Here is a 24,750-nt window from a genome sequence, read left to right as displayed (position 1 = left end):
CTGCCCGCTGGTTTTTGAAGTATCTTATACTCTCAAAAGCTATAAAGTCAGCAAAGCATACCAGGTAAGACAGTGAACTCACTTGGCTTTAGTCAGATATCTTTTAGATGAAATTTAACCCACACACACGCTGCAAAACTTCCTGAAGCCACATGAACAATGCTCGCTCGCTTTCTCTTTCTTTCTTCCTTCCTTCCTTCCTTCCTTCCTTCCTTCCTTCCTTCCTTCCTTCCTTCTTTCTTTTCTTTTTCTTTTTTGATAAATCAGTTTACTCCATTACCATCTGACTAAAGGAATGAAATTTCTTTCCTCATTGAGTGAAAGAAAAAAAAAACAACCCTAACATTTCACATACAGCTCAAGAATGACTTAATAAAATTTTTTTTAAAAAAAGTGATTTCATGGCACGGAGCCAAAAATAAGCAATCTTTAGGGATTAAAAAAAAATCTGACATAATTCTTCTCCCCAGTAAAATTTTACTTCTTGGGTTAGACAAGGAAATAAATACATATATAAATTTCTGGTTCAGTCTCCAATCATGTCATTGACAATCTTGACTGCTGAACACATGATCAAAAAGTTGATCTCAGCCTGAGGTAGATGTTTAATTATCTCCAGTCTAGTATAAGCAATGTGTAAGTAAGGGAGGAGAGAATGACTCTGGAAATGCCTTTATGAATGCAGTTGCGTAAGTCTAGGGGAAGTTTAACAGGCTGGAAATGAGCAGCGCCTTTTTCCTCTACACCTGGGAGCCAACGTTATTCAGGTTTTTCTTACTGTTCAAGACCTTAACAACTCCGGGAACTCGGAGTTCCTTCGTCTAGTACAGGAGTACGATCCTACCCTACTGAATATAATATAGACGTTCTACGAGGAGACTTTTGGACCTAAATCAGCAGGGACAATAAGGATTAAAAATGCCGCACAAGGACCTCAACATGATTCGTGGGTTTTCGTTCCCATTCATTTCTACTTCTTTTGCAGGTGATACTACAGGCGCGCTTCTGGAGGGCGCAGCCAGGGGGCGCGCATCAGCAGCCGCTTTGCTAATGGGCGCCCCGAGCGCCCTCTTTCCCCTCCTCTTGTTGACCTCAGCTTCCGCCGGAAGTGACCTACGTCAGTTGTTGTCTTCCCGTGCTTGGGCTCGGTGTTGGTGTCTGCGTTGGATTCTCCGCGGCTGGCCGAGTGAAGTGAGGTCCGGAACGGGAGAGGGTAGCTCGGACTTCAGCCGAGGCATCGAGATGGACGTTCTGAAATCAGAGATTCTTCGGAAGCGGCAGCTGGTGGAGGACAGGAACCTGTTGGTGGTGAGGATCCGTGGGGTCGCGGGGGTTGGGGAGCGAAGAGGGGTGTGGGTGTGCGCCCGTGTATGAGAGCGAGAGAAGAGGGGAGGGGAGGAGGGGCGAGGAGGATGATACTGAAGGGATTCGGGGTAAGGGTGGGGTTTAGCGAGAGCCCTGCCACTATCGGGGGGCGGGGAGCTCTGTGGGCGCTCCGCTGGTACGTCCCTCGGGAGTCTCGGGCGTGAGAGCGTGGGGATTACAGGAGAACCCGTGTTTCTGGCATTTCCCTCTCCTCCGACTACCCTGTTCCCCTCGCCGTTCACCTCACCGCCCCCTGTACTTGCTGCCAGCTGTCCGTTCCTCGGACGCGTCCCAGTTTTTTCTGTAGTTCACTGAGACGTCTGACTCAGAACTTGAGTCCAGCCAGAACACAGATGAAGGTTAGATAGGATTTCCAAGTTTCTTTCCTTTTAGTCAAACCCCATCATTTCATTCTAGTCTGCTTCCTCCCCTCTTGCCCAACACACACAGCTTCTACAGGTCAGCTCCTAAGGAATGAAAAGGCTAAGGCTCTTGGAAGGAGGTACTGAAAAAGAGGAAAAAGAATTGCATAAACTAGGAACTTTGAAAAGTTGGTTTCCTTTATATTAGACCATTGATTGTCATAGCTCTTCGTCTCAAGACTCCTTTACAATCTTAAGAAGTTATTAAGGTTACCAAAGAGGTTGTTGCTTATTATATGTGATGATATTTACCGTATTGAAAGTTAAAGCTGAGAAACTTTAAAAATATGTGTACAAAAATATGTGTACATTCACTGACGGCTTGGTTCTCTGAGATGTGCAGAGACATATGCAGTTGTCATTTTTCCTTCGATATTCTCAAAAAGGTCACATTTTTATATTCATCGATCTCGTGAGAAATGTCTTTAAGCACCGGGACACCATCAAAATGAGGATGGTTGGCCCAAGTTCTCTGCATTTTAAAAATGAGTTTTTATTTGTTTGAGAGGCACGCATATCCCATCCTCAAATGCCTGGGCCATTGTGAAGCCAAGAGCCAGGAGCTCCCATCAGGGCCTCCCCAGGTGGGGCCGGAGCCCAGCTGAGGTTCAGCACTGCTGGGGGTCTGGCTGCAGCTGGAGCTGAACCCCAGCCGTTGCAGTCTGGGACATGGGCATCTTAGCTGCTAGGTTAAATGCTGCTCCCTATGTTCTCCCACATTTTTAAGGTTGACTTGAAGCTGGAATTTTATCACAGACAACTAATGCTGTCAGTTTTTCTGAAGTAATAGGCTCACTTGGCTCAGTTTGGTGAAGTTTTTCTTGATTACCCAAGTTAGTTTGCAGGGTATTTTTTCACGTAAAAGTGATGCGTCCTGAAAAAAGCAGCCAATTTGTGTTACAACTCAATTGCACAACTGCTGCTTCTCCAGAAAACCGTGGTACTTGGTAAAAATGAGGAGTGCTTTATGCGCAATTCCTGTTTCTTTACCCAGGGTGTTAAAACGATGTGGTCAAAATACTTTTACTACTTCAAGAAAATTGTTAAGTGAAACTGGCAGTGACAGTGTCTTGTCATTGTCTTTGTTGCTAAGACTCAGCAGATGTACTGTTGCTTTCTCCCATAGTGCAGGTGTCAGCAGAGTGAACAGGTCAATTATGTCTTCATATTTGAAATAGTTCTGAGGGCAAGGGTCTGGCACAGTGGTTAAGGTGCTGCTTGAGCCCTCCCCCCCATGTTGGAGTGTCTGGATTTGAGTCCTGGCTCTGCTCCTGATTCCGGCTTCTCACTGATGGCACACCCTGCAAAGAAGGGGTGATGGTTCAGTTAGTTCGGAGTTCAGTCCTTGCCACCCACAACATAAATCAACAATTTTTTTGGAAAAAGTTTTGACTTCACGGGTCCTCTCTGCAGGTCTTCAGGATTCATACAGATCTGCAAACCGCAGTTTGAGAATGTGACTTAGAAGTTTGGGAGCAGTGTATGGTTGATATATATGGTATAGTGTAAGTAAGCTATTACAGTTACCAGTAGCTTGGTAGGATGGCAGATTCCTAATCATTGAAACTTTAAAAACAATTAGAAAGGAGGAGCTAATGAAATAGAGTGATATTTAGCAGATGAGGAGGGAGAAGCTTGTCTATATCTATAGATTCATGATTTCCTAGCCACTACAGGGACCTTTTCTTTTGATGAGTGGTTTGGGAGTATTTTAAAAACTAATTTAGGTGTTGGAATGCTTACTTGATGTTGGGAAGGGCCAGGATGTTGAAATCTAAGTGCTTGAAAAAAGAAAAAGTTGAATCACCACTTACACACTTCTGGAGTTTACAAGTACGTATTTGTGTAATCAGCTTCTTTGTCATGGAAATGGAACAGTCTGTAAAAATTATCACTTTTTAAAAGCTTTGATATTTTGTGATTATTTTAATTTTCTTATTTGAAAGGCAGAGAGAAAGAGATTTTTCATCCACTGTTTCACCTCCCAATGTCCACAACAGGCAAGGTTGGGCCAGGTTGAAACCAGAACTCAGTCTGGGTCTCACTTGGGTGCCAGGGGCTCAAGTTCATGAGCCATCACCTCTGCCTCGCAGGGAACACGTTACCCGGAAGCTGAATAGCTGGGGCTTGAACCAGACACTTCGACACGGGATGCAGGCATTCCAAATAGCAACTTAACCACTGTGCCAGATGCCCGTTCCACATAGTTATTTTCAGTTTGTTACCATATATAAACGCTTCCTGGAATGCCTTTTATTTTTAAATTTTGGTAATTGATTTAGTTACTTAGATAATCTTGGCCAGAAGAGTGATTTGCCTATTACAGAGCAGATCAGAACAACAAACGGCATACTTGAAATAGAAATTAAAATACTGAAATTCATAGTTCCTGTTAGTAAGCAAGGCATTATGCAGTGTGCTTTCTATGTGATACCTCTTAATTTGTCTGGCAATCCCTTCATGGTACTTTATTTCCATCTATAGATGAGGAGATTAAAGTGAAGAGATTTTACGTGGTTTGTAAGATCACACAGCTAACAAGTGGTAGAGACCAGATTTTTTTTTTTTTTTACATATTTATTTGAAAGGCAGAATTGTGGGGAGGAAGGGGGCGACACTGTAGTACAGCGGGTTAAAGCCTGGCCTGCAGCGCTGGCATCCCATACTCTAGTCCTGGCTGCTCTTCTTCTGATCCAGCTCTCTGCTCTGGCCTGGGAAAGCAGTAGAAGAGGGCCCAAGTCCTTGGCAAGCCCCTGTACCCACGTGGGAGACCTGGAAGAAGCTCCTGGCTCCTGGCTTTGGATTGGCTCAGCTCCGGCTGTTGTGGCCATCTGGGGAGTGAACCAGCAGATGGAAGACCTCTCTCTCTGCAGCTTTGCCTTTCAAATAAATAAATAAATCTTTAAAAAAAAAAAATGAGATGGAGAGGTAGAGAATGATCTACTATTCACTGATTTTCTCCCCAAACGACCGCAGTGGCCAGGGCTGGGCCAGACTGAAGCCAGGTGATGAAAGTCCATCTGGGTCTCCCGTGTGGATGGCTGGGGCCCAAGTCCTGGACCATCTTCTGTTTCTTTCCCAGGTGCATTAGCAGGGAGCTGGACAAAAGCAAAGTAGCAAGATATCAAAACAATGGTCCTATAGCATGCCGGCATTACAGGCAGCGGCTTGACCTGCTGTGCCATGGTGCTGGCTCCTAGATCCAGATTTGGATGTTGGTCTGTTCTGCTTCGAAGCCTACTCTGTTAAACACTAAGATAGAATGTTTATTTATATTCACCTTAGGAACACAGAACTAATATTCATAGGGCTGATGTAAGAAAGCACTTTGAACATTATATTGATATATGTGGTTTGTATTTCTCAAAGCACTATATTCGATCTCATTTGAGCCTCACTTCTCTAATTAGTAGAGAAAGCAAAAAGTATTATGCTATTTTCATGAATAATGAAATTGAGGCTTACAGGATTGCATGATTTTTCTAGTACTCCTGTGGCCAGACAAGACAGATCTCAAGTCTCAGATCCAATTATGGGTGAGTGGTCTTACATAATACAAGAGAACGGATTATAATTAGACATCTCTTCATATTGTATGCATGGGAAGACAGTCTTTGATTTGCAGCTGTGTAATTTTATACACCATCAGCTGCTTTATAGTTTATTTTGCTTCAGCTATGATGCAGTAACTTGTAAACTTTTTTCGTTGCCTCATTCATAATAAGAAATAAATTTTTATATTTTGATCATATATATATACATATGAATGAAGTTTCATGAACTAATTTTTTTAAGGAATTGAGTTTACGATTTATTTTATTTATTTGAAAGAATTATAAAGAAAGGTAGAGACAGAGAGAGATGGGTCTTCCATCTGTTGATTTACTGCCTGAATGACCAAAACAGCCAGAGCTGAGTCAATCCAAAGCCAGGAGCTTCTTCCAGGTCTCCTACATGAATATAGAGGACCAAGAACTTGGGCCATCTTCTGCTGTTTTCCCAAGCCATTAGCAGGGAGCTGAACTGCAAGTGGAGCAGTTGGGACTTGAACCAGCGCCCACATGGGATGCTGGTGCCACAGACTGGGCTTTACCCTACTGCCCCACAGCGCTGGTCCCTCATTACCATAACTGTGATTTTATCATGTTTTATTGTTTAGGTCTATTTTGTTTCATTTTTGGGCTCAAATTGTTTTCATCACCTTGTCTGTAGCTAGGATCTTCCAGAAGATCACTTCATCCTTGGTCATTTCGGCTGATGTCCTAGCTGTTTAATGCTAATTAGTGGTAGCTAAATAGTAACTGCATGGCTTGTGAGTACCCCTTTATCACACTGGAGAAGTTGTGAAAATAACCTCCTGTTACCTGTCTTACTCTGAAGTTAATGTAACATCTGCATGCTGGAATACCAGTGCTTTGGAGATCCAGAGTTGGGGGTCTTTGTTAATGTAAAGCCTCACTTATGTGGAAAACTGGGCTGCTCCAGGCACTCACTGGGAGAACTAAGTTTTCCTAGTTACAGCTATGAAGATGATCTTTGTATTTTTGTATGAAATTTGAACTCTGCTCCCACCCAGTTATATATTGAATATTTCTCATATGCAAGATACTACACTGTGTCACAGTGGATTAAAATAAAGAGTAATACTTGATCCTTTTTTAAAGAAACATGTTAAGGAATTTTACAGAGAAAATAGGAGCCAATAGACAAGAAATTCTTCAACTTTTCCTGGCAAAATGGTTGCAAGTAGTGATTTTATTTTGGGTCAAACCTTCCACCTACATGTCGGATGCCAAATTTATCTTTAATTTTTATTTTTTAACATCATTAAGAACCCTAATATCAGTTATTCATTTCTTCCTGTGATTTTTGTCTGTCTGCTGGCTTATCCCTATCAGCACTTAACATACAAATATCTCCCCCATGTATGTATGTATGTATGTATGTATATATATTTTCCTTATAGACAGCTTCTTAAGATAAATTCTAATCCCCATTCACTTCTTTACCTGTTACCTTCTGACTTTTGCCTCTGTCATTCTATTGACTGTGCTCTGACCAGGTACACACTAGAGACTTCTTTGATTACTCATCTCACAGTATTTGGCACTGAGAGAGTCTCCTTTTTTACTATGCTCTTGGCATTTTTTTTAAATATGCTTTTTTTTTTAAAAAGATTTATTTATTTACTTGAAAGGTGGTTGTGGGGTGGAGGGAGATATATTGAGAGAGAGAGAGAGAGAGAGAAATATTACATCTGCTGGTTCACTCCCCAAATGGCCACAACAGCTGGGACTGGGCCAGGCTGAAGCCAGGAGCTTCTTCCAGGTTTCTCACATGGGTGCAGGGGCCCAAAGACTTCAGTCAGGATTCAGTCCAGTGCACATATGGGATTCCAGTGCTGCACAAGGCTTTATTTGCTATGCCACAGCACTGGCCTCCTCCCTGGGCATCTTTTACGTCACCGCTTCCTAGTTTTCCTTTTTTTTCTAAGGCTGCTTATTCTTGATCTTCTTTTCATGATGCTGCTTCCTTTTCTTTTTTTGATCTTTAAGATGGTGGCTTTTTAGGGCCGGCACTATGGGGTAGTAGGCTAAGCCTTTGCCTGCAGTGCCAGCATCCCATATGGGCGCCAGTTGAGTCCTGGCTGCTCCTCTTCTGATCCAGCTCTCTGCTATGGTCTGGAAAACAGTGGAAGATGGTCCAAGTGCTTGGGTACCTGTACCTATATGGGAGACCTGAAAGAATCTCCTGGCTTCAGGTTGGCCCAGCTCTTGCTGTTTTTGACCTTTTGGGGAGTGAAGTAGTGGGTGGAAGACCTCTTTCTTTGTCTCTCCCTTTCTCTGTCTGTAACTCTGCCTCTCAAATACATAAATAAAAATCTTAATAATAATAAAAAAAGATGTTGGCTTTTCTTAAAAGTTCAGGATTAGCTCTTTTCCCTTCACACTGAATATTCTCTTCTTTAACCTTATATTCACCTTTGTCATTTCTATTACTGTTTGTATTGGCTATTTAAATGAAGCGTTTGAGTAGACTTCAGGGAATCTATCAGCTCCTTGAAATTATATATAAAATTTAGCACATGAGTGTGTATGATCCCCCCCCCATTATGTTATTACAGTGATCTTTGACTCAAAGCAGGTTAAGAACTAGTCAGTTCTGTGTGGGGGAATGCCAGATCTCTGTGCCATTACCCCTTTGTGCTGTGTTCCAGCTCTAGAGAACCTCTTTACACAGAACATCCGTATGCCACCTAGCCTCTGCAGTGATCATTTTGCTGTATTTGTTTTATTACATAACTTTCCATTATTCACCATTCCCTCCAATCCTCAATCCAGCAAGCAATGCAGACAGTACATTTCCATCAGAATAGTTGTCCCAGGCAGAATATTTTAGGGTAGGTTATCACTACTTTTCCACAAGTTATTAGGAGGCATTTAAAAGCTAAGTGTTAACTACAATACTTCAGCTATCAGACTTTCCACAGAGAGCTGGTATACCACTCGAAATGAGGCAGCAGAATCACCTAAACCGGTGTTTATCAGATGCAGATAGGTTAATGAAGACGATTTACTGATCTGTGTGTATTTCAGATCAAGCTGCAGATTCCAGTATGCTTTACCCCTAAACAGTTTGACATGCATATTGTTAACCAGAGCTTACTGTTTGTAGTACTTTTTGTCTATTCGCAGACATTTACATAAAAAGAATGCACACATATTTTTACAAATAGATTTATTTATTTGTATGGAAGGCAGAGTGATGGAGAGAGAGTGAGCAAGATAGGGAGAGATCTTTCATCTGCTAGTTTACTCTGCAAATGGCTGCAATGTCCAGGGACAAAACCAGGAGCCAGGAACTCCATCCTGGTTTCCCACAAGAGTGGCGGGGGCCCAGGCAGTTGGGTCATCTGCTGCTGCTTTCCCAGGTGCATTGGCAGGGAGTTGGATTGGAAGCAGAGCAGCAGTATTGTAACCGGTGCTCCAATATAGGATGCCAGTGGCTCAAGTGGTGGCCATAATATAGACCCAGAATGTACAATCTTAAGCGTACCATGCAGTGAATTTTGACAAATGCATCCTCTGTGTGTGACCTAGTCTGTGTGAAGAGTACATTGACCTGACTTTGAAGTCAGTCCCTGCTCCTTCCACCACCAGGAGCAGCCAGTGTTGATTTCTTTCCACCCTCATTTTGCCTGCTCTAGAACTTCACATAAATAGGATCATGTGTGTACTCTTTATGTCTAGCTTCGTTTGATCAAATTAACATTTGAGGTTTACTCATTTTGCACGTGTCATGTGTTTGGTCCTTTAATTGCTCAGTTGTGTGAGTATACTTGCTTAATTAGTTCTCTTAGTGCTGAGTACCTGGGCTGTTTCCAGGATTTGGCTATTATGAATGATGCTGCTGTGAGCCTTCCATGACGAGTGTTTTCATTTTTCTCAGGAAAAGGCCTATGAGTAGAATTGCTAGGTCACAGAATACGTGTATATTTAGTTTTGTAAAATGCCACCAAACCTGTTTCTGAAGTGGCTTTATCCTGTTACAGACCCACCAGCAATGTAAGAGAAGTAGATTGCTCTATGTCCTTGCCAGTGATTTGTGTTGTCAGTCTTTGAGTTTCAGCAGTTCTGGTGGATTTGTAGTGGTATCTCATTGTGATTTTTTTTTTTTTGACAGGCAGAGTGGACAGTGAGAGAGAGAGAGACAGAGAGAAAGGTCTTCCTTTGCCGTTGGTTCACCCTCCAATGGCCGCCGCGGCCAGCGCGATGCGACCGGCGCACCGCGCTGATCCGATGGCAGGAGCCAGGAGCCAGGTGCTTTTCCTGGTCTCCCATGGGGTGCAGGGCCCAAGCACCTGGGCCATCCTCCACTGCACACTCGGGCCACAGCAGAGGGCTGGCCTGGAAGAGGGGCAACCGGGACAGAATCCGGCGCCCCGACCGGGACTAGAACCCGGTGTGCCGGCGCCGCTAGGCGGAGGATTAGCCTAGTGAGCCGCGGCACCGGCCTCATTGTGATTTTAATTTCCATCTTCCTGATAATTAATCATTTAAAGTAATTTTCATATTTTTGCCATTTGTATAGCTTTTTTGAAGTATTAAAATTGCTTGCATGTTTTTAAATTGGGTTTGTGGCTTTTTTTCCTATTAAGCTGAAGTAGTTCTTTATATAGTCTTATCAATCTCTTGTTAGATGTTTTGTGATTATTTTCTCCCAGACTTGCGGTTTTCTGATTATTTTCTTGATAGTGTTTTCTCATTAACAAAGCTTTTAATTTTGATAAAGCTCAATTTGAGTTTTTAAATGGTTATTATAGTATTTAAAACATTTTAGAATATTTTGATTTTATTTAAAAGGTAGAAAGAGACAACAGAGACCTTCAGTCTGCTGGTTCTTTTCCCAAAAGCCTACAGTTATTAGGTCTTAGCCAAGCCAAAGCCTAGAGCCCAGAACTCTCTCTGGGTCTCCACTGTGGGTAACGAGGATCCAAGTACTTGAGACATCATCTGCTGCTTCCCAGAGTTCACATTAGCAGGAGGCTGGATCAGAGGTGGAGGAAATAGGGCCTGGTGGCCCTCCGAGATGGGCTGTGGACATCTCAATCAGCGTCTTAACCACTGCACCAAACACCTGCCCTGCTTATTATTTTTCTGTATCTTGTGTGGGAATATGAAATTGTAAAATGATTAGGAAAATGCTTTGGTAGTCTCTTAAAACTTAAACATATAACTACCATATGATCCATCTGCTTTCTAAAGAATAAATTGCAAAGATAGTCTCTTATGTAGTCTTCAAAAAGCTTTATGGTTTTATCTTTTGTAAAAAACTGAATTTTAAAAAATTATTGGGTCAGGTTTTTTTATGATGTGAGGTAAGGGTTGTATAGTTCTATAAGGATATCCAGTTATTCAAGACCATGTGTTGAAAATATTTGTCCTATACCTGTGGATAGTTTTGGCAACCTTGTTTAAAAAAAAAAATTAATGGTTTTAGCGTGAATCCATTCTGGGAATTCTGTTCAGTTTCAGTGATGTATTTGTTGATACTTATGCCAGTGTCACATTGTTTTGGTTATTGTAGCATTATTGATTCTAAGGTAATGTACATGATATTAGCCTCACTAGTACTTCTGTTATAGAATACCCCCAAAACTGAGTCTGTTTAGCTGACATGCAGGAGGCCAATTTCTGACACCAGGGTGATGGAAGAAAGAGTTGATTTGAATTGCCCCAAGTGAAAAGCCAGGCAGCCGTTACTTAATTCCTGGACTCCTTCAGGGGTTCGGGGGAGAGGATGATGACTCGGGGAAAAGGAGGTTGAATCTTAGGGAGTAAAGTGTGGGTTGAGCAGGGCATGATGAGCTTGTGCCTGGATCCCTGATGTGTCCACCGTGCTCATGGCCTTACTGAGCCTGATGAGCAAGGAGGCCAGTATGTTCTGGGAATGTTGTGATGCCAGAGTGGCCTCTGTTGAGTTCTGTGGGTAGATTGGTTATTACATTGTTTTATCAGGGCTTGAAGTTCCTGTAAAATGTCTTAAAATAGAGTCTGGTGGTAGGATGTTCACCACGGAGGTGATAATTGAATTTGGGGTCTTGTAATCCTGAGTCCTGCAGGGTCAGCCTGACCCATACACCCCTGCCTTCACTTAGTCAGTCTTGAGTGTGCAGTTGACTTGTGATCGCTATGGGGAAGCTGACGGAGAGGTACAGCTTGTATCAGAGGCTCCATTTCACTGCTGCTTTTTATGATTTCTTCTCCGCCTCTTTCTCTTCCTCTCCTCCTCTGTCATCTTGTCCCAGCATTTTTCAAATTATTCTTTCCGAAGGAATTTTATTTCTTTGAAAAAAGTTTACATACAGAAAACTGCACATATTTAAAGTGTACAGTTTGGTTACCTATGTATGCAGTTGTCCAACTTACAGTGCAGTTAGAGTAAAAAGACCCATCTTGTCCAGAGGTTTCCTTCTGCCTTTCTGTTTTTAAAGTTTTTTTTTTTTTTTTTTTTTTTTTTTTTGCAAAACAGAGTTACAGAAAGAGAAGGGGTAAACAGAGATCTTTCATCTGCTGCTTCATTCCCCAAATGGTGGCAACAGCTGGGACTGAAGCTAGGAGCTTGGCACTCCATCTGGGTGACCCACATGGGTGGCAAAGGCTCACAAAGCACTTAGGCCTTCTTCCGCTGCTTTCCCAGGTGCATTAGCAGGGAGCTGGATCTAAAGTGGAGCTGGAACTCGAATCTGCTGATACCAGATGTTGATGTCATAGGAGGGGCCTTAACCTGCTAGGCCACCACACCAGCACCCCCTTCTGGTTCTTTGTAATCCCTCCTTTTTACCATGCCCTGCCTCCCACTCCCACCCTGTCCGCAGCCACTGCTTTTGCTTTTGGTTACCTTAGGTTAGGTTTCATTTTTTAGGATTTTATATAAATGAAATGGTTCAGACTATTTCCTGTCTGGTCTGCTTTGTATTTACCTAATTTTTTAAAGGTTCACTGACATAACAAAAATATGAGGCTAACAGGATTCATTGACATTTTATGATTATTATGTTGGTGTTCTGTCTGTTTAAATTTGTATGTTTGTGTGCCTTTCATCTGGTCTATGATGTCAGACTGTTGAAGACTGATTTTCATTTTTTTTTGTAAAGATTTTTAAAATTTATTTCTTTGAAAGTCAGAGTTACACAGAGGAGAGGCAGAGAGAGAGGTCTTCCATCCAATGGTTCACTCCCCAGTTGGCTGCAATGGCCGGAGCTGTGCCGATCCGAAGCCAGGAGCCAGGAGCTGCTTCCAGGTCTCCCACACAGGTGCAAGGGCCCAAGGGCTTGGGCCATCTTGTTCTGCTTTCCCAGGCCATAGCAGAGAGCTGGATCAGAAGTGGAGCAGCCGGGTCTTGAACCGGTGCCCATATGGGATGCCAGCACTTCAGGCCAGGGTGTTAACCTGCTGCGCCACAGCGCCTGCCCCTTGATTTTCATTCTTGATCAAGATATTGACCCTCCCCACAGCTTGCAGTTTCACACATGCTGTTTGGCTTGGCCTATCCAGTCTCTGTACTTGTTAGCTCTCAGTGTCTTTTTTTTTTTTTTTTTTTTTTGCAGAACTCTTGATGTGTGTATTCTATTTGCATAAACACTAAAAACCTTAACATGATTGAAAGAATAGTGATTCTAATTAAATGTTAGTGCTGGCATTGTGGCACAGTGAGCTGAACTGCCACTTGCAATACCAACATCCCCTATCAGAGTGCTGGTTCAAGTCCCTGATGCTCCAGTTCCGATCCAACTCCCTGTAATGTGCCTGGAAAGGCAGCAGAGGGATGGCTCAAGTGCTTGGGTCCCTGCCACCCACGTGGGAGATGCTAATGAAGCTGTGGACTCTTGGCTTTGGTCTGGACTAGCCTGCGCTGTTGTGGTCATTTGGGGACTGAGCCAGCAGATAGATTTTGCGATAGCCTCCGCCACTCCCCAGCACTCTGTCTTTCAAATAAATCTTAAAAAAGAGCAATGTGAGGGGCCGGCGCTGTGGTGCAGCGGGTTAAAGCCCTGGCCTGAGGTGCTGGCATCCCATATGGGCGCCGGTTCGAGACACGGCTACTCCACTTCCTGTCTAGCTCTCTGCTGTCGCCTGGGAAAGCAGTAGAGGATGGCCCAAGTCCTGCGGCCCCTGCACCCACGTGGGAGACCCGGAGGAAGTTCCTGGTTCCTGGCTTCGGATCAGCACAGCTCCAGCCGTTGCGGCCAATTAGGGAATGAACCATCTGATGGAAGACCTCTCTCTCTCTCTCTCTCTCTCTCTCTGCCTCTCCTTTTTCTATGTAACTCTGACTTTCAAGTAAAAATAAATAAATCTTTAAAAAAAAAAAGAACAATGTGACAATCGTAAGTAGTTATATGTTGGTAATATGTTGTTTCTGATAGTTGAGTTTCCTTTATTAGCATAGCATAGGCAGACATTTCAGGTGATGTGCTAGGCACACTTTATATCTATGAATTTTAGTTTTATTATTCAGAAACCACAACTTGGTCAGAGTCCAAGAATAACATTTGTAAAACAGCATGTGGGAATTAGGTATATCTTTGAAAAAACAAAAAGAAAAGCTTTTTTTTTTTTTTAAGATTTTATTTATTGGGGCCGGTGCTGTGGCACAGCGGGTTAACGCCCTGGCCTGAAACGCTGGCATCCCATATGGGTGCCGGTTCAAGACCTGGCTGCTCCACTTCTGATCCAGCTCTCTGCTGTGGCCTGGGAAAGCAGTGGAAGATTACCCAAGTCCGTGGGCCCCTGCAACTCTGTGGAAGACCTGGAAGAAGCTCCTGGCTTTGGATCGGCGCAGCTCAGGCTGTTGCAGCCAATTGGGGAGTGAACCAGCAGATGGAACCTCCCTCCCTCTCTCTGCCTCTCCTCTCTCTGTGTAACTTTGCCTCTCAAATAAATAAATAAATAGTAAAAATAAAAAAAAAGATTTTATTTATTTGAGAGGCAGAGTTACAGACAGGGAGAGACAGAGAGGTCTTCCATCCACTGGTTCACTCCCCAAATGGCCGCAACGGCCAGAGCTGAGCTGATCCAGAGCCAGGAGCCAGGAGCATCCTCCGGGTCTCTAACATGGGTGCAGGACTTGGGCCATCTTCTGCTTCCTCAGGCCACAGCAGACAGCTGGGTCAGAAGAGGAACAGTCAGGACACAAACCCACAAACCGGTGCCCATATGGAATGCCGGCACCACAGGTGGAGATTTAGCCCACTGTGCCACAGTGCCGGCCCCTGCCCAGAAATGCTTTTTATGGATACTTTTTTTCAGTTTGTTTTCCGGGCTGTCCAAATGAAAGATGCACTGTTAGTGGGGGTGCTGTAGAGAAGAATCCAAAGTAATTTAGCCATCAGTTCCTATGGTGCCTTAGACTATGTACCTGCCACTTCTAGACTTCTGTTTCTGTTTTTATAGGACTGTATTGTGTGCATTGTGTAGTTAATTTAACAACTTAGAGTTGGAAAGTTTTGAATGTAATTAGGAAGGAAACTAATTTTTTTTTTTAAGATTTTATTTATCTGTTTTAGAGGTAGAGTTAGAGTCAGTGAGAGGGAGAGACAGAGAGAAAGGTCTTCCCTCGTTGGTTCACTCCCCAAATGGCCGCAACGGCTGGAATTGCACCTATCTGAAGCCAGGAGCCAGGTGCTTCTTCCTGGTCTCCCACGTGGGTGCAGGGGCCTAAGGACTTGGGCCATCTTCTACTGCTTTCCCAGGCCACGGCAGAGAGCTGGATTAAAAGAGGAGCAGTCGGGACTAGAACTGGCACCCATATAGTGCCAGAGGATTAACCGACTGCGCCACGGCACCGGGCCCAGGATACTAAATTTGTAAAATGAGTAGATGAGCCCTAATGTCTAAATGTGGCTCCATTGCTACATAACTCTTTAATTTAGGGCAAGTTTTCTACTCTGGCTGAGTTACCTTTGAAAGGTATACAGTGTATATCGCCAAAGCTTAAGTTTGAAAATTTTACAGTTTTAACTCTGCCATAAAGGTATCCATAGTACTTCATGTTTCATAGTATATTTTCAATGTACTTTATAAAATAATATTTTATAATTGGAAATCACTACTTTAGTTGCTTTTTTTATGAATTGCTCTTTTGTTTCCAGGTATGAAGGATACAATCATGATATTTGAAATGAAACAGGGAACTTTTAAAAAAAATTTTAATGAAGAATTACTTTTGAAAAAACAAGTTAATTAAAAAAAATTGGGGAATAGCATTGTGGCATAATGGGTTAAGCTGCTGCCTGCAGTGCTGGCATCCCATAAGGGTACTGGTTTAAGTCCCGGCTGCTCCACTTTTGATTCAGCTCTGCTATTGCCTGGGAAAGCACCCGTGTGGGAGACCTGGAGGAAGTTCCTTGGTCCTGGCTTCGGATTGGTGCAGCTCCAGCCATTGTGGCCATCTGGGGAGTGAACCAGTGGATGGAAGATCTCTCTCTCTGCCTCTGCCTCTCTGTAACTCTGCCTTTCAAATTAATAAATAAATCTTAAAAAATGGAAATAGTAGCATCACAGATGTAGTTTTAAAAATTATCCTTTGATAGAAATGCATAAAATTTTGAAATGGAAACACTAAAGAAAGTAATGATTGTAACTGATATGGAATACATTGGAAGAAATGATTAGGGAAGATAATGCATTATTTTCTAATTTGAGAAATTTATGTGAAATAAATGGTTAAAAAGTACAAGAGCTAGAAAATCTAACAAACCAGAGTCAAAAGACAAAATTAGAACAGATTTAGTTTTAGATCTAATTGTTTTTTGTTTGCATGGTGCAGCCTCCATTCTTTTAAAAAAAAAAATAGAATGAGATTTCTTACTGGGCAGTAGCAGGACACAGTGGTTTTTGTAAGGTGGGAACAAGGAAACAACAGTTTATAAAAAGCTACTGTTTAACTTCAGGTTGCTTTTTTGTAAAGATTGAAGCAGGAGAAACTTCCCTACCATGCCAGCTGGAACTGATCTGTTTAGGGATTTGGCTTTCTTCTCTCTCTCTTGGTTTCTTGGAAGGTCAGATAAACAACTTAGTCTCGCCTTTTTGAATTGGAACTTAAGCCTGAGTGACTTTGTATTTATTTGGTCTGTTAGGCCTAAGGCAGGAGCTTAGTCTAGACCGGTGACCTCCTGTAAGTTTTGCTTAAGGGTAAGTAAGAAACAGAACTTGTTTGACAATCAGAAGAAAGTGTTTGGAGAAGGAGCAAATTAGCGGTTAAATTGAAAAGTGAGATCAGGCTGAGACGTTCCTTTGGATTTGCACCTTGAGCATTATTTCTGACTAAAGAGAATTCCTCAGTGAACAGTGAGAATGGATACCCAGATGTCAAGGGCTACAAACAGAGGTCAGGAATTGGAGATGAGGTAGGGAAACCATTTTAGTGTAATTCTGCTGTAAATGATACCCAGAGTAGGACACAGAAGTTTTCTTCAAGGTTGGTGAGTCTTCAGCAGATGTAAGCAGTGTTCTTGAAGACCAGGGAACAGGTAAAGATGCAGAAGAAAAAACAGAATTGATGAGAAGTCTGTCAGAAAGTCAGGAGGAAGTGAGGTCTGGAATACAGTTGGAGGAACCGGCCTTACACAGGTGTTAACGTTCCTGTTCCCTTGCCAGGTGGAGAAAGGATTGGGTGCATATCCAGGTCAGGATCCATGTTGGGGGAATTTGGAAGAGGTTGCATCTGATTTCTCTCTCTTTAAAGTAGGGGGAGTGTAGTCATTTGTTGAAAATGAGTGATATGAAGGGGTAAAAGATTTGAGAAAGTGGGGAATGTGAGAGGCTAGCATTGTGGCACCATGGGTTAAGTCATTAGTTAGGATGCCAACATCCCTCATGAGTGCCCATTTGACTTCTACCTGCTCCACTTCCAGTCCAACTCCCTGCTAATGTGCTTGGGAAAGTAGTGGAAGGTGGCCCAAGTGCTTGGGCCCCTGCACCTGTGTGGGAGAGTGGGAAGAAGCTCCTGACTCTTGGCTTCAGCTCGGCCAAGTCCTGGCTGTTGCGGTCATTTACAAAGTAAACCATCAGGTGGAAGATCCCTCTGTGTCTCTCCCTTTCTCTCTGCTTTTTAAATAAGTAAGTAAATCTTTGAAAAAAGAAAATGGAGAATGTGTAATAGTCAGTGTAAACAATTGGAGAGAAAATGGAATGAATAACTATGCCAGAAATAATGGGCTGCATTGAGGCCCAGCTGGTTTTCTCTAGTATTTCTCAGGTATTAGCATATGCTGTAAGTGTGGAGAAAAAGCCAGTGAGCTGATTCTTAAGCATCAGTGATTCTCAAACTTGGAGTTCTCAAGACCCTTTTACATTCTTAAATTTTTGTTTGTTTATTTGTTTTCATGTTGAAGACAGAGAGTAGAGACCAATCTTCCATCCATTGGTTCACTCCCCAAATATTTGCAACAGCCAGGGTTTGTCAGGCCAAAGCCAGGAACCTGGAACTCCTTGTGGGTCTCCTATGTGGGTGACAGGGAGCCAAGTACTTGGATTGTCATCTGCTGCATTGCTGGGTGCATTAGCAGGGAGCTGGGTCTGAAGCAGAGGAACTCCAACCAGCACTCTCATGTGGGATGTGGTTGTCTGAAGTGGTGACTTAACCTACTCCTACATTCTTAAATATTGATAGCCCCAAAGAACTTTATTTTTGTGTACTATGTATTTATTATTACCATATTAGAAATTAAAAATGGGAAAATGTTGATGTTCCATGTGGTAATATAATAATAAACCTATTAGATGTTAACAGATATTTTCATAAAAATATTTGTTTTTCACAACAAAATAAATTTAGTGAGAAAAACATTGCTTTACATTTTTATAAATCTCTTTAGTCTCTAGCAAATTAGAAAATAATTGAATTCTTCTCTTTCTCCATTTAATCTGTTGATATGTGTTCTTTAAGTATATGAAGAAAATATATTGTCACACACATAAGTAGTTGGAAAAGGAAATATTTTTAATAAACTTTTTGGATAATTGTGAATATTATTCTTTGCCACTGCACCAAAACTGGACATGTGGTAAGTTAGAGTTTGGTTTTGGTCCATCTCAAAGCATTACTTATACCCTATAACCAATTGATCTGTTTTGCTCTTTGAGTAGATCTTTTTACCTATGTATGATTTGTGACATCTTGACTTTGTAATATAATGGTGTGCTGACTCATACAGATCTTCTAAATGTTAACATCTTTTCATTAGATAATATCAGAAGTTCACAAGTGTTAATTAATATCATCACTGATTTCATCTGAATAGACATGAACTATTGGGAGGAGGTTTAAGCTCAGAGTATTAAAGTTTTCTTACCATTTCAGCTTTTACTTGAAAGCTGGAATTCTATCATACTGTTTTCCTGTAAGAAACGGGATCACTTTATTCAGTTTGGAAAAAATGTCTACCAGCTGCGAAGTCTAATCAAGCAACTGCGCAGTGCTTCTCTTTGAGAAAACAGTCGTACTTTAGTATGTAGCAGAAGTGCTTTACACATTTTCATTTTAGCTTGATCCTACTGAATATTAAAAGGCCTGTACTCACGGGGTTGAGATGTAGAACTGTTTCCTTTGTCAGGGACATTATGGAGCCTTTTTACTTTCCTGCAAGTGCATGGTGGTGAAGAATGTGGTGACTGCTGGTGCAGTTTGATGTCATTGTCTTTTTTTTTTTTTTTTTTTTTTTTGACAGAGTTAGAGACAGAGAGAAAGGTCTTCCTTTTTCCGTTGGTTCACCCCCAAGTGGCCGCTACGGCTGGCCGGTGTGTTGCGGCCGGCGGGCTGCGCTGATCCGAAGCCAGGAGCCAGGTGCTTCCTCCTGGTCTCCCATGCGGGTGCAGGGCCCAAGGACCTGAGCCATCCTCCAGTGCACTCCCGGGCCATGGCAGAGAGCTGGCCTGGAAGAAGAGCAACCGGGACAGTACTGGCGCCCCAACCGGGACTAGGACCCAGGGTGCTGGCGCCGCAGGTGGAGGATTAGCCTACTGAGCCGCGGCGCTGGCCAATGCCATTGTCTTTATGTGCAGATTTTAGTTTTTCTCACCATTGCTTTTGTGCTATCAGTGCAAATATGGGCACAATGAAAAAAGATTGTGTAACATTATTATTACTAACTAAATTTGACCTTGTAGAACCTCTAAAAGCACCTTAGGACATTCATCAGTGTGTGCAAGTGTTGACAGCCTTATCTTTGCATTTCCACCATCAAACCCTTCTCTTAAAGGTTTTAGCATTTATTGACAATCATTGTCTGAGGAATGAGCTTTGAAACCCTGATGTGCTAAATACATACGTGGAGATATTGAAGTTCTGTTATAATTACTATTAGTAAAGTAGAGTAGTATTTGAGCAGTCATCCATGGAATAATATACAGGAGATGGAGATGCAGATAGTAACAACTTCTAAATTAGGCTGCAGATTTCACAGTGAGGATAATTGTTTATGTCTTGTAGAAAGAACTAACATCTTTTTAACCACAGTAGGTTTAACTTTAAGCTATCTTTTAAATAAAACAATCTATTTTGTGTCTACCTTATTTTAAGAATTGTTTGATATATTAAGATTCCAAATGACAAAAAATAATTTGATACACTCTTGGAAGTATCTTGATGGGATTTCAGGTGTTGGGTCTGTGTGCTATAGTTTCTGTTTGATTAATTCTGTTAGGAGAAAATAAAGGATTGTTTTCTGTGGTTGATAATGAATCCACTTGTAGGAATTATCTTTGAATTCAAATATCAGGAAATTAAAACACCACCAATATTTGAAAGATACTCTAGGTTTCTTTGCCTTTGGACAAGTCTATTAAGATGATACCATAGGAAAAATATTTTAGTATTTCTCCCACATTAGCACCAGATGCACAGTGCAGGGGAGTGGTGTGTTTGGAGAATCAATGTAATCATCTCTGGAACAACAACAAAAATTATCAAATTCTTAAAATCATTTAAGTTTTCAAAAGGTTTCTTAAGGTACTTGTTGACTGTTGGGCATGAACTTTTGATAAAGACGTATTATTAACTTAAATTTTTTCTTTAATAGGAAAATAAAAAATATTTCAAGCGTAGTGAACTTGCCAAAAAAGAGGAGGAAGCATATTTTGAAAGATGTGGCTACAAGGTATGAAGCCTTACTTTTGTGTTATGTTGTGTATTTCTGAGTTTAAATTTATATAGCTATTGTGAATTGACAAAATTATTGATCTCTGTTCAATTTATCAATGTTATACATTAGCCTGTAAATGAGAAGCCATCTGGAGAGGTATGAGTTTTGTTTTTGCTTTTTATTTTTTAACCTTGAATTCAGGAAAAATATATGCATGACTTTTGGCTTGGAATGGTTTGGCTTTTTGTGGACAGCATGAAATGGCTTGAGATGAAAGCTTGAATTTTTTTAAAATTAAGTCCTAGACCTGATATATTGTCTTATTTTCATTACCACTCCCACTTCCTCCCCTCCCAATAAAAGTCTATTTTGGAAGAGTTCAAAGCATCTTATTTATTCAATGACAGTTATTAGTAGTAGTATTTCCTCTGCTTTTTCCTGAATATTTAAGCCATTAAGTTTTATGTTTGCATTGTTGATAATTCTTTATGGGGCCTAAGTACCTCTGCCTGAAACATAGGGCCATATATAGTTTAGGTACTTTTGTTGTAAAAAGGTATCATATTTTAAACACTCTTTTGAGTCTAGTGATAGAAATTAAATTTTGAAATATTTTTTAGAAAAAAAGAGTTTGTCTTTTGGAAGCAGGACTGAAAATATCTTTGAAATTACATAGTTGATAAGAATAGGTTTTTTTATTGGGAGGGGGTTAAAGGTTATGAAGTGAAGTTAAATGATTTTAAAAGAATAATTTTTAACTCAAAGTTGAGAGGTTCGTTTGAAATACTTTTGTCAAATCATAAATTTGAAATCAACCTTTCACTTGTGAAACACCAAAGCATAGTAATACTCTTGTGCATGTAATGGGGGAAAGTTCTGGAAGTTAATTTATGTGGTATAGCATTTCTAGAAGGAAGCATGAGGAATGCAACTGGTATGTATATGCATTCGGTTTTATTTTTTAGTGTTGGGGAGGGTGAGTATTATAGAAAAACATTAAGTTCTGGATAGGTTTTTAAAAGGAGAAAGTCTGTTTGAATTTTGATAATTTTCTGTTAAGATACTGATTTTTTATACTCTGGTTTAGGAAATTAGCATGTTTTATGTAAATAACCATATTCAGAAGGAAGGGTTATCTTTTTTTTGGTTGTTTTTTGTTTTGTTTTGTTTTTTGCTTGCCCAGCATTGTTTAATTCAGTTTTGATATGGAATAATAATCACTTTACAATAGGTTTAGTCTGCTAACATTGCATTCCTAGATCCTTTTAAACTTTTTGATAAGGTGGGAGAATAGTTAAGTCTGGTGGCAGTTTTGCGTTGTGTTTCAGTGATAACGGAAGTGCTGTTTTGCTTATGTAGAGGAAGGCACTGAAGCAGAAAAAGTAAAGATATTGCTTGTAACTCTGAGTTCAGCTGACTCTTAGATCTTTTCTACAGAGCCACTCTAACCGCTGTTAGGACTAAGTTTTTGTGGAAATAACTGTCTCTGCTTAAAAAGGAAGCACAGGTTTTCCATCCTCCCCTCCCCTCCCCTCCCCTCCCCGCCTGCCTTCCTACCTCCCTCCCTCCCTCCCTCCCTTCCTCCCTTCCTTCCTTCCTTCCTTCCCTTCTTTTCCTTCCGTCCACCCGTCCGTCCGTCCATCCATCCATCCATCCATCCATCCGTCTTTAAAAAAATTTATTTGAAAGGCAGAGTGATATATATAGAGAAAATTGATCCTCACCCACTGGTTCATTCCCCAAATGACCACAGTAGTCTAGGCTGCGTCAGGCTGCAACCAGGAGCCATGAAGTCCTTCTAGATCTCCCACATGGGTGACAGAGGAACTCTGGCCAACTTTTGCTGCTTTCCCAGGCACATTAGCTGGGAGCTGGATTAGAAGTGGAGCAGCCAGAACTCAAACTAGCACCCACATGGGATGATGGTGTCACAGGCAGTGGCTTTACCCTCTATGCCATAATGCTGGCCACAGGATTTACATTACAAATGTGTTTTAATATTTCCTTCTTATTTTTTTATTTATTTATTTATTTTTATTTGACAGAGTTAGTGAGAGAAGGAGATAGAGAGAAAGGTCTTCCTTCCGTTGGTTCACCCCCCAAATGGCTGCTACGGCCAGAGCTATGCTGATCTGAAGCCAGGAGCCAGGTGCTTCTTCCTGGTCTCCTATGTGGGTACAGGGCCCAAGCACTTGGGCCATCCTCCACTGCCCTCCCAGGCCACAGCAGAGAGCTAGACTGGAAGAGGAGCAACCGGGACTAGAACCCGGCACCCATATGGGATGCCTGCGCTGCAAGCGGAAGATTAACCTAGTGAGCCACGGCGCTGGCCCCTAATATTTCCTTCTCAGTAGTAACGACACTGTAGTATACATTACCCCTTTATAGAAATTAGGTACCATTTTTAAGGTTTGATGCTGATTTGCCTGTGATAATATAATAAAAAGTTTAGTTTATTTTCAGTATCCTTTAGTTATGATAAATATAATCTTTAGCCATAAACTATAGATCAGTACTTATATAATTTTCACCATATAATTGTTCTTAATTGGATGTGAGTTTCTTAATTTTTTTTTTAATGTTCTTTTGATTTTATTCCTACTTTTGGCTTTAGGTTTGTCTTGTGCTGAGATGGGAAAACTGCTTCTTTTCTTTTTTTTTTTTTTTTTTTAAGATTTATTTATTTATTTGAAAGAGTTAAAAAGAGAGGGAGAGACAGAGAGATGTTCCATCTGCTGGTCCACTCCCCAAATGGGGTTGGGCCAGGCCAGTGCCAGGAGTTAGGAGCTTCTTCCAGGTCTTCCATGTGGGTTAGGGACCCAGATACTTGGGCCATCTACAGCTGCCTCCCCAGTTGCATTAGTGGGGTGTTGAATCAGAAGTGTAGCAACTGGGACTCAAACCAGTGCCCATATGGGACGCTGGCACTATAGATGGTGGCCTAACCTGCTGTACCACAGCACCAGCCCCTGTTTGTTTCTTTATAGACCACAAAATGGGACTTATAAATCACTAAAGTCAGTTTGGCTGAACTGTGACATAGATAGCAGATTTGAGAAAATACATGAAGAGATTTTTTTCCCTGCATATTCATAGGAGTATGAATGTCCATTGTCCCTTGTGTGGCATGTATGGAGAAGTTTTGTTTTTCATTTTCTTCTCTTTTTTTAGAATTTATTTATTTGAGAGGTAGAGGTAGAGAGAGAGAGAAAGGTCTTCAGTGCACTAGTTCGCTACCCAAATGGCCACAATGGTGGGAGTTGAGCCTATCCAAAGCCAGGAGCCAGGAGCTTCTTCTGAGTCTCCCACTTGGGTGTCAGGGACTAAGCACTTGGGCCATCTTCCACTGCTTTCCCAGACCACTAGCAGAGAGCTAGATCAGAACAGGAGCAGCCAGGACATGAACTGGAGCCCAAATGGGATACTGCCACTGCAGGGGGAGGCTTAGCCTACTATACCACAGCACTGGCCCCCATTATTATAATTTTTTTTTCCAAAATTCAACTCAGTTTGTGGGTCAGTTGTGTATAGCATTGAGAATTTTCTGTGTGTCCAACAGTGACTTCTGTGTGTTTGGAATAATAGCTTTCAAAAAGCAGAATAGGAAGCTATGCTTGAAGCTTCACAGATTTCTACTACAAAGAAGAAAGCTGTTCTTTAGAAGTCTTCCTTTTAAAGCCATCCAATAATCAGATAACCTTTTAAGATGATTTTTTCTAAGGGGAGAAACAAATTGATTTTTTATTTGTTTTTAAAGATTTATTTATTGATTTATATGGAAAGCAGAATGACAGAGACAGAGAGATATCTTCCATCTGCTGAATCACTCTCCAAATGGCCTTAACAGCCCCTGCCGGCTGAGGCCAAAGTCATGAGCCAGCAACTCTATCTGGTTTCCTCCATGTGGGTGGCAGAAGCTCAAGTATTTAAACGATCATTTGCCCTCTCTCGGGCGCAAGAGCAGGGAGCTGGATCAGAATCGAGGATTGAAACTGGCACTGTGACATCTCATTATAGCACAACTCCTGCCCCAGCTTGATTGTTTTTAAGAAAAAAGTATAATTCTTTAGAATCTGGGGAGAAAGTGAATGCAAATGATAGTGCGAATAAGTTTTGATGTTGTATACTGTTACAGTTACTCTTTTATAGTGAGAATGCTGTGTCCTTCGTGCATGCTTTCTACCTGTGATGTCCCTGAAATGGATGTGCCATCAGCATGTAAACCTACTATGCGCTCTTTACTCAGAGGAACGCTAGAAAACCTTTAGTATTTAAAACATGTTTAGTTTTCATGAATAGCTAAGATAATAGAATGAC

General features: G+C 41.6%; 1 protein-coding gene across 9 annotated transcripts in view; it reads left to right on the top strand.

Moving 5' to 3' along the window:
• Nucleotides 1-24,750, top strand: part of PRPF18 (pre-mRNA processing factor 18) — a 123,514-nt gene that overhangs the window by 46,845 nt on the left and 51,919 nt on the right. For 5 of the 9 annotated variants that reach the window (XM_051820850.2, XM_051820854.2, XM_051820856.2 and 2 more), the window contains exons 2-4: nucleotides 986-1,308; nucleotides 20,371-20,448; nucleotides 20,563-20,589. In XM_051820850.2, coding sequence (XP_051676810.1) covers nucleotides 986-1,308; nucleotides 20,371-20,448; nucleotides 20,563-20,589 — 428 coding nt within the window. The remainder of the gene's footprint in view (nucleotides 1-985; nucleotides 1,309-20,370; nucleotides 20,449-20,562; nucleotides 20,590-24,750) is intronic. The other 4 variants (XM_051820851.2, XM_051820855.2, XM_070055659.1 and 1 more) reach the window with 1 other exon arrangement.

This window comes from Oryctolagus cuniculus, chromosome 13, assembly GCF_964237555.1.
Source record: "Oryctolagus cuniculus chromosome 13, mOryCun1.1, whole genome shotgun sequence".
In the NCBI taxonomy this organism is placed as follows: domain Eukaryota; kingdom Metazoa; phylum Chordata; class Mammalia; order Lagomorpha; family Leporidae; genus Oryctolagus; species Oryctolagus cuniculus.
The sequence above is the reverse complement of the archived record's forward strand: the minus strand, read 5'-3'. Positions and strand labels throughout refer to the sequence as shown.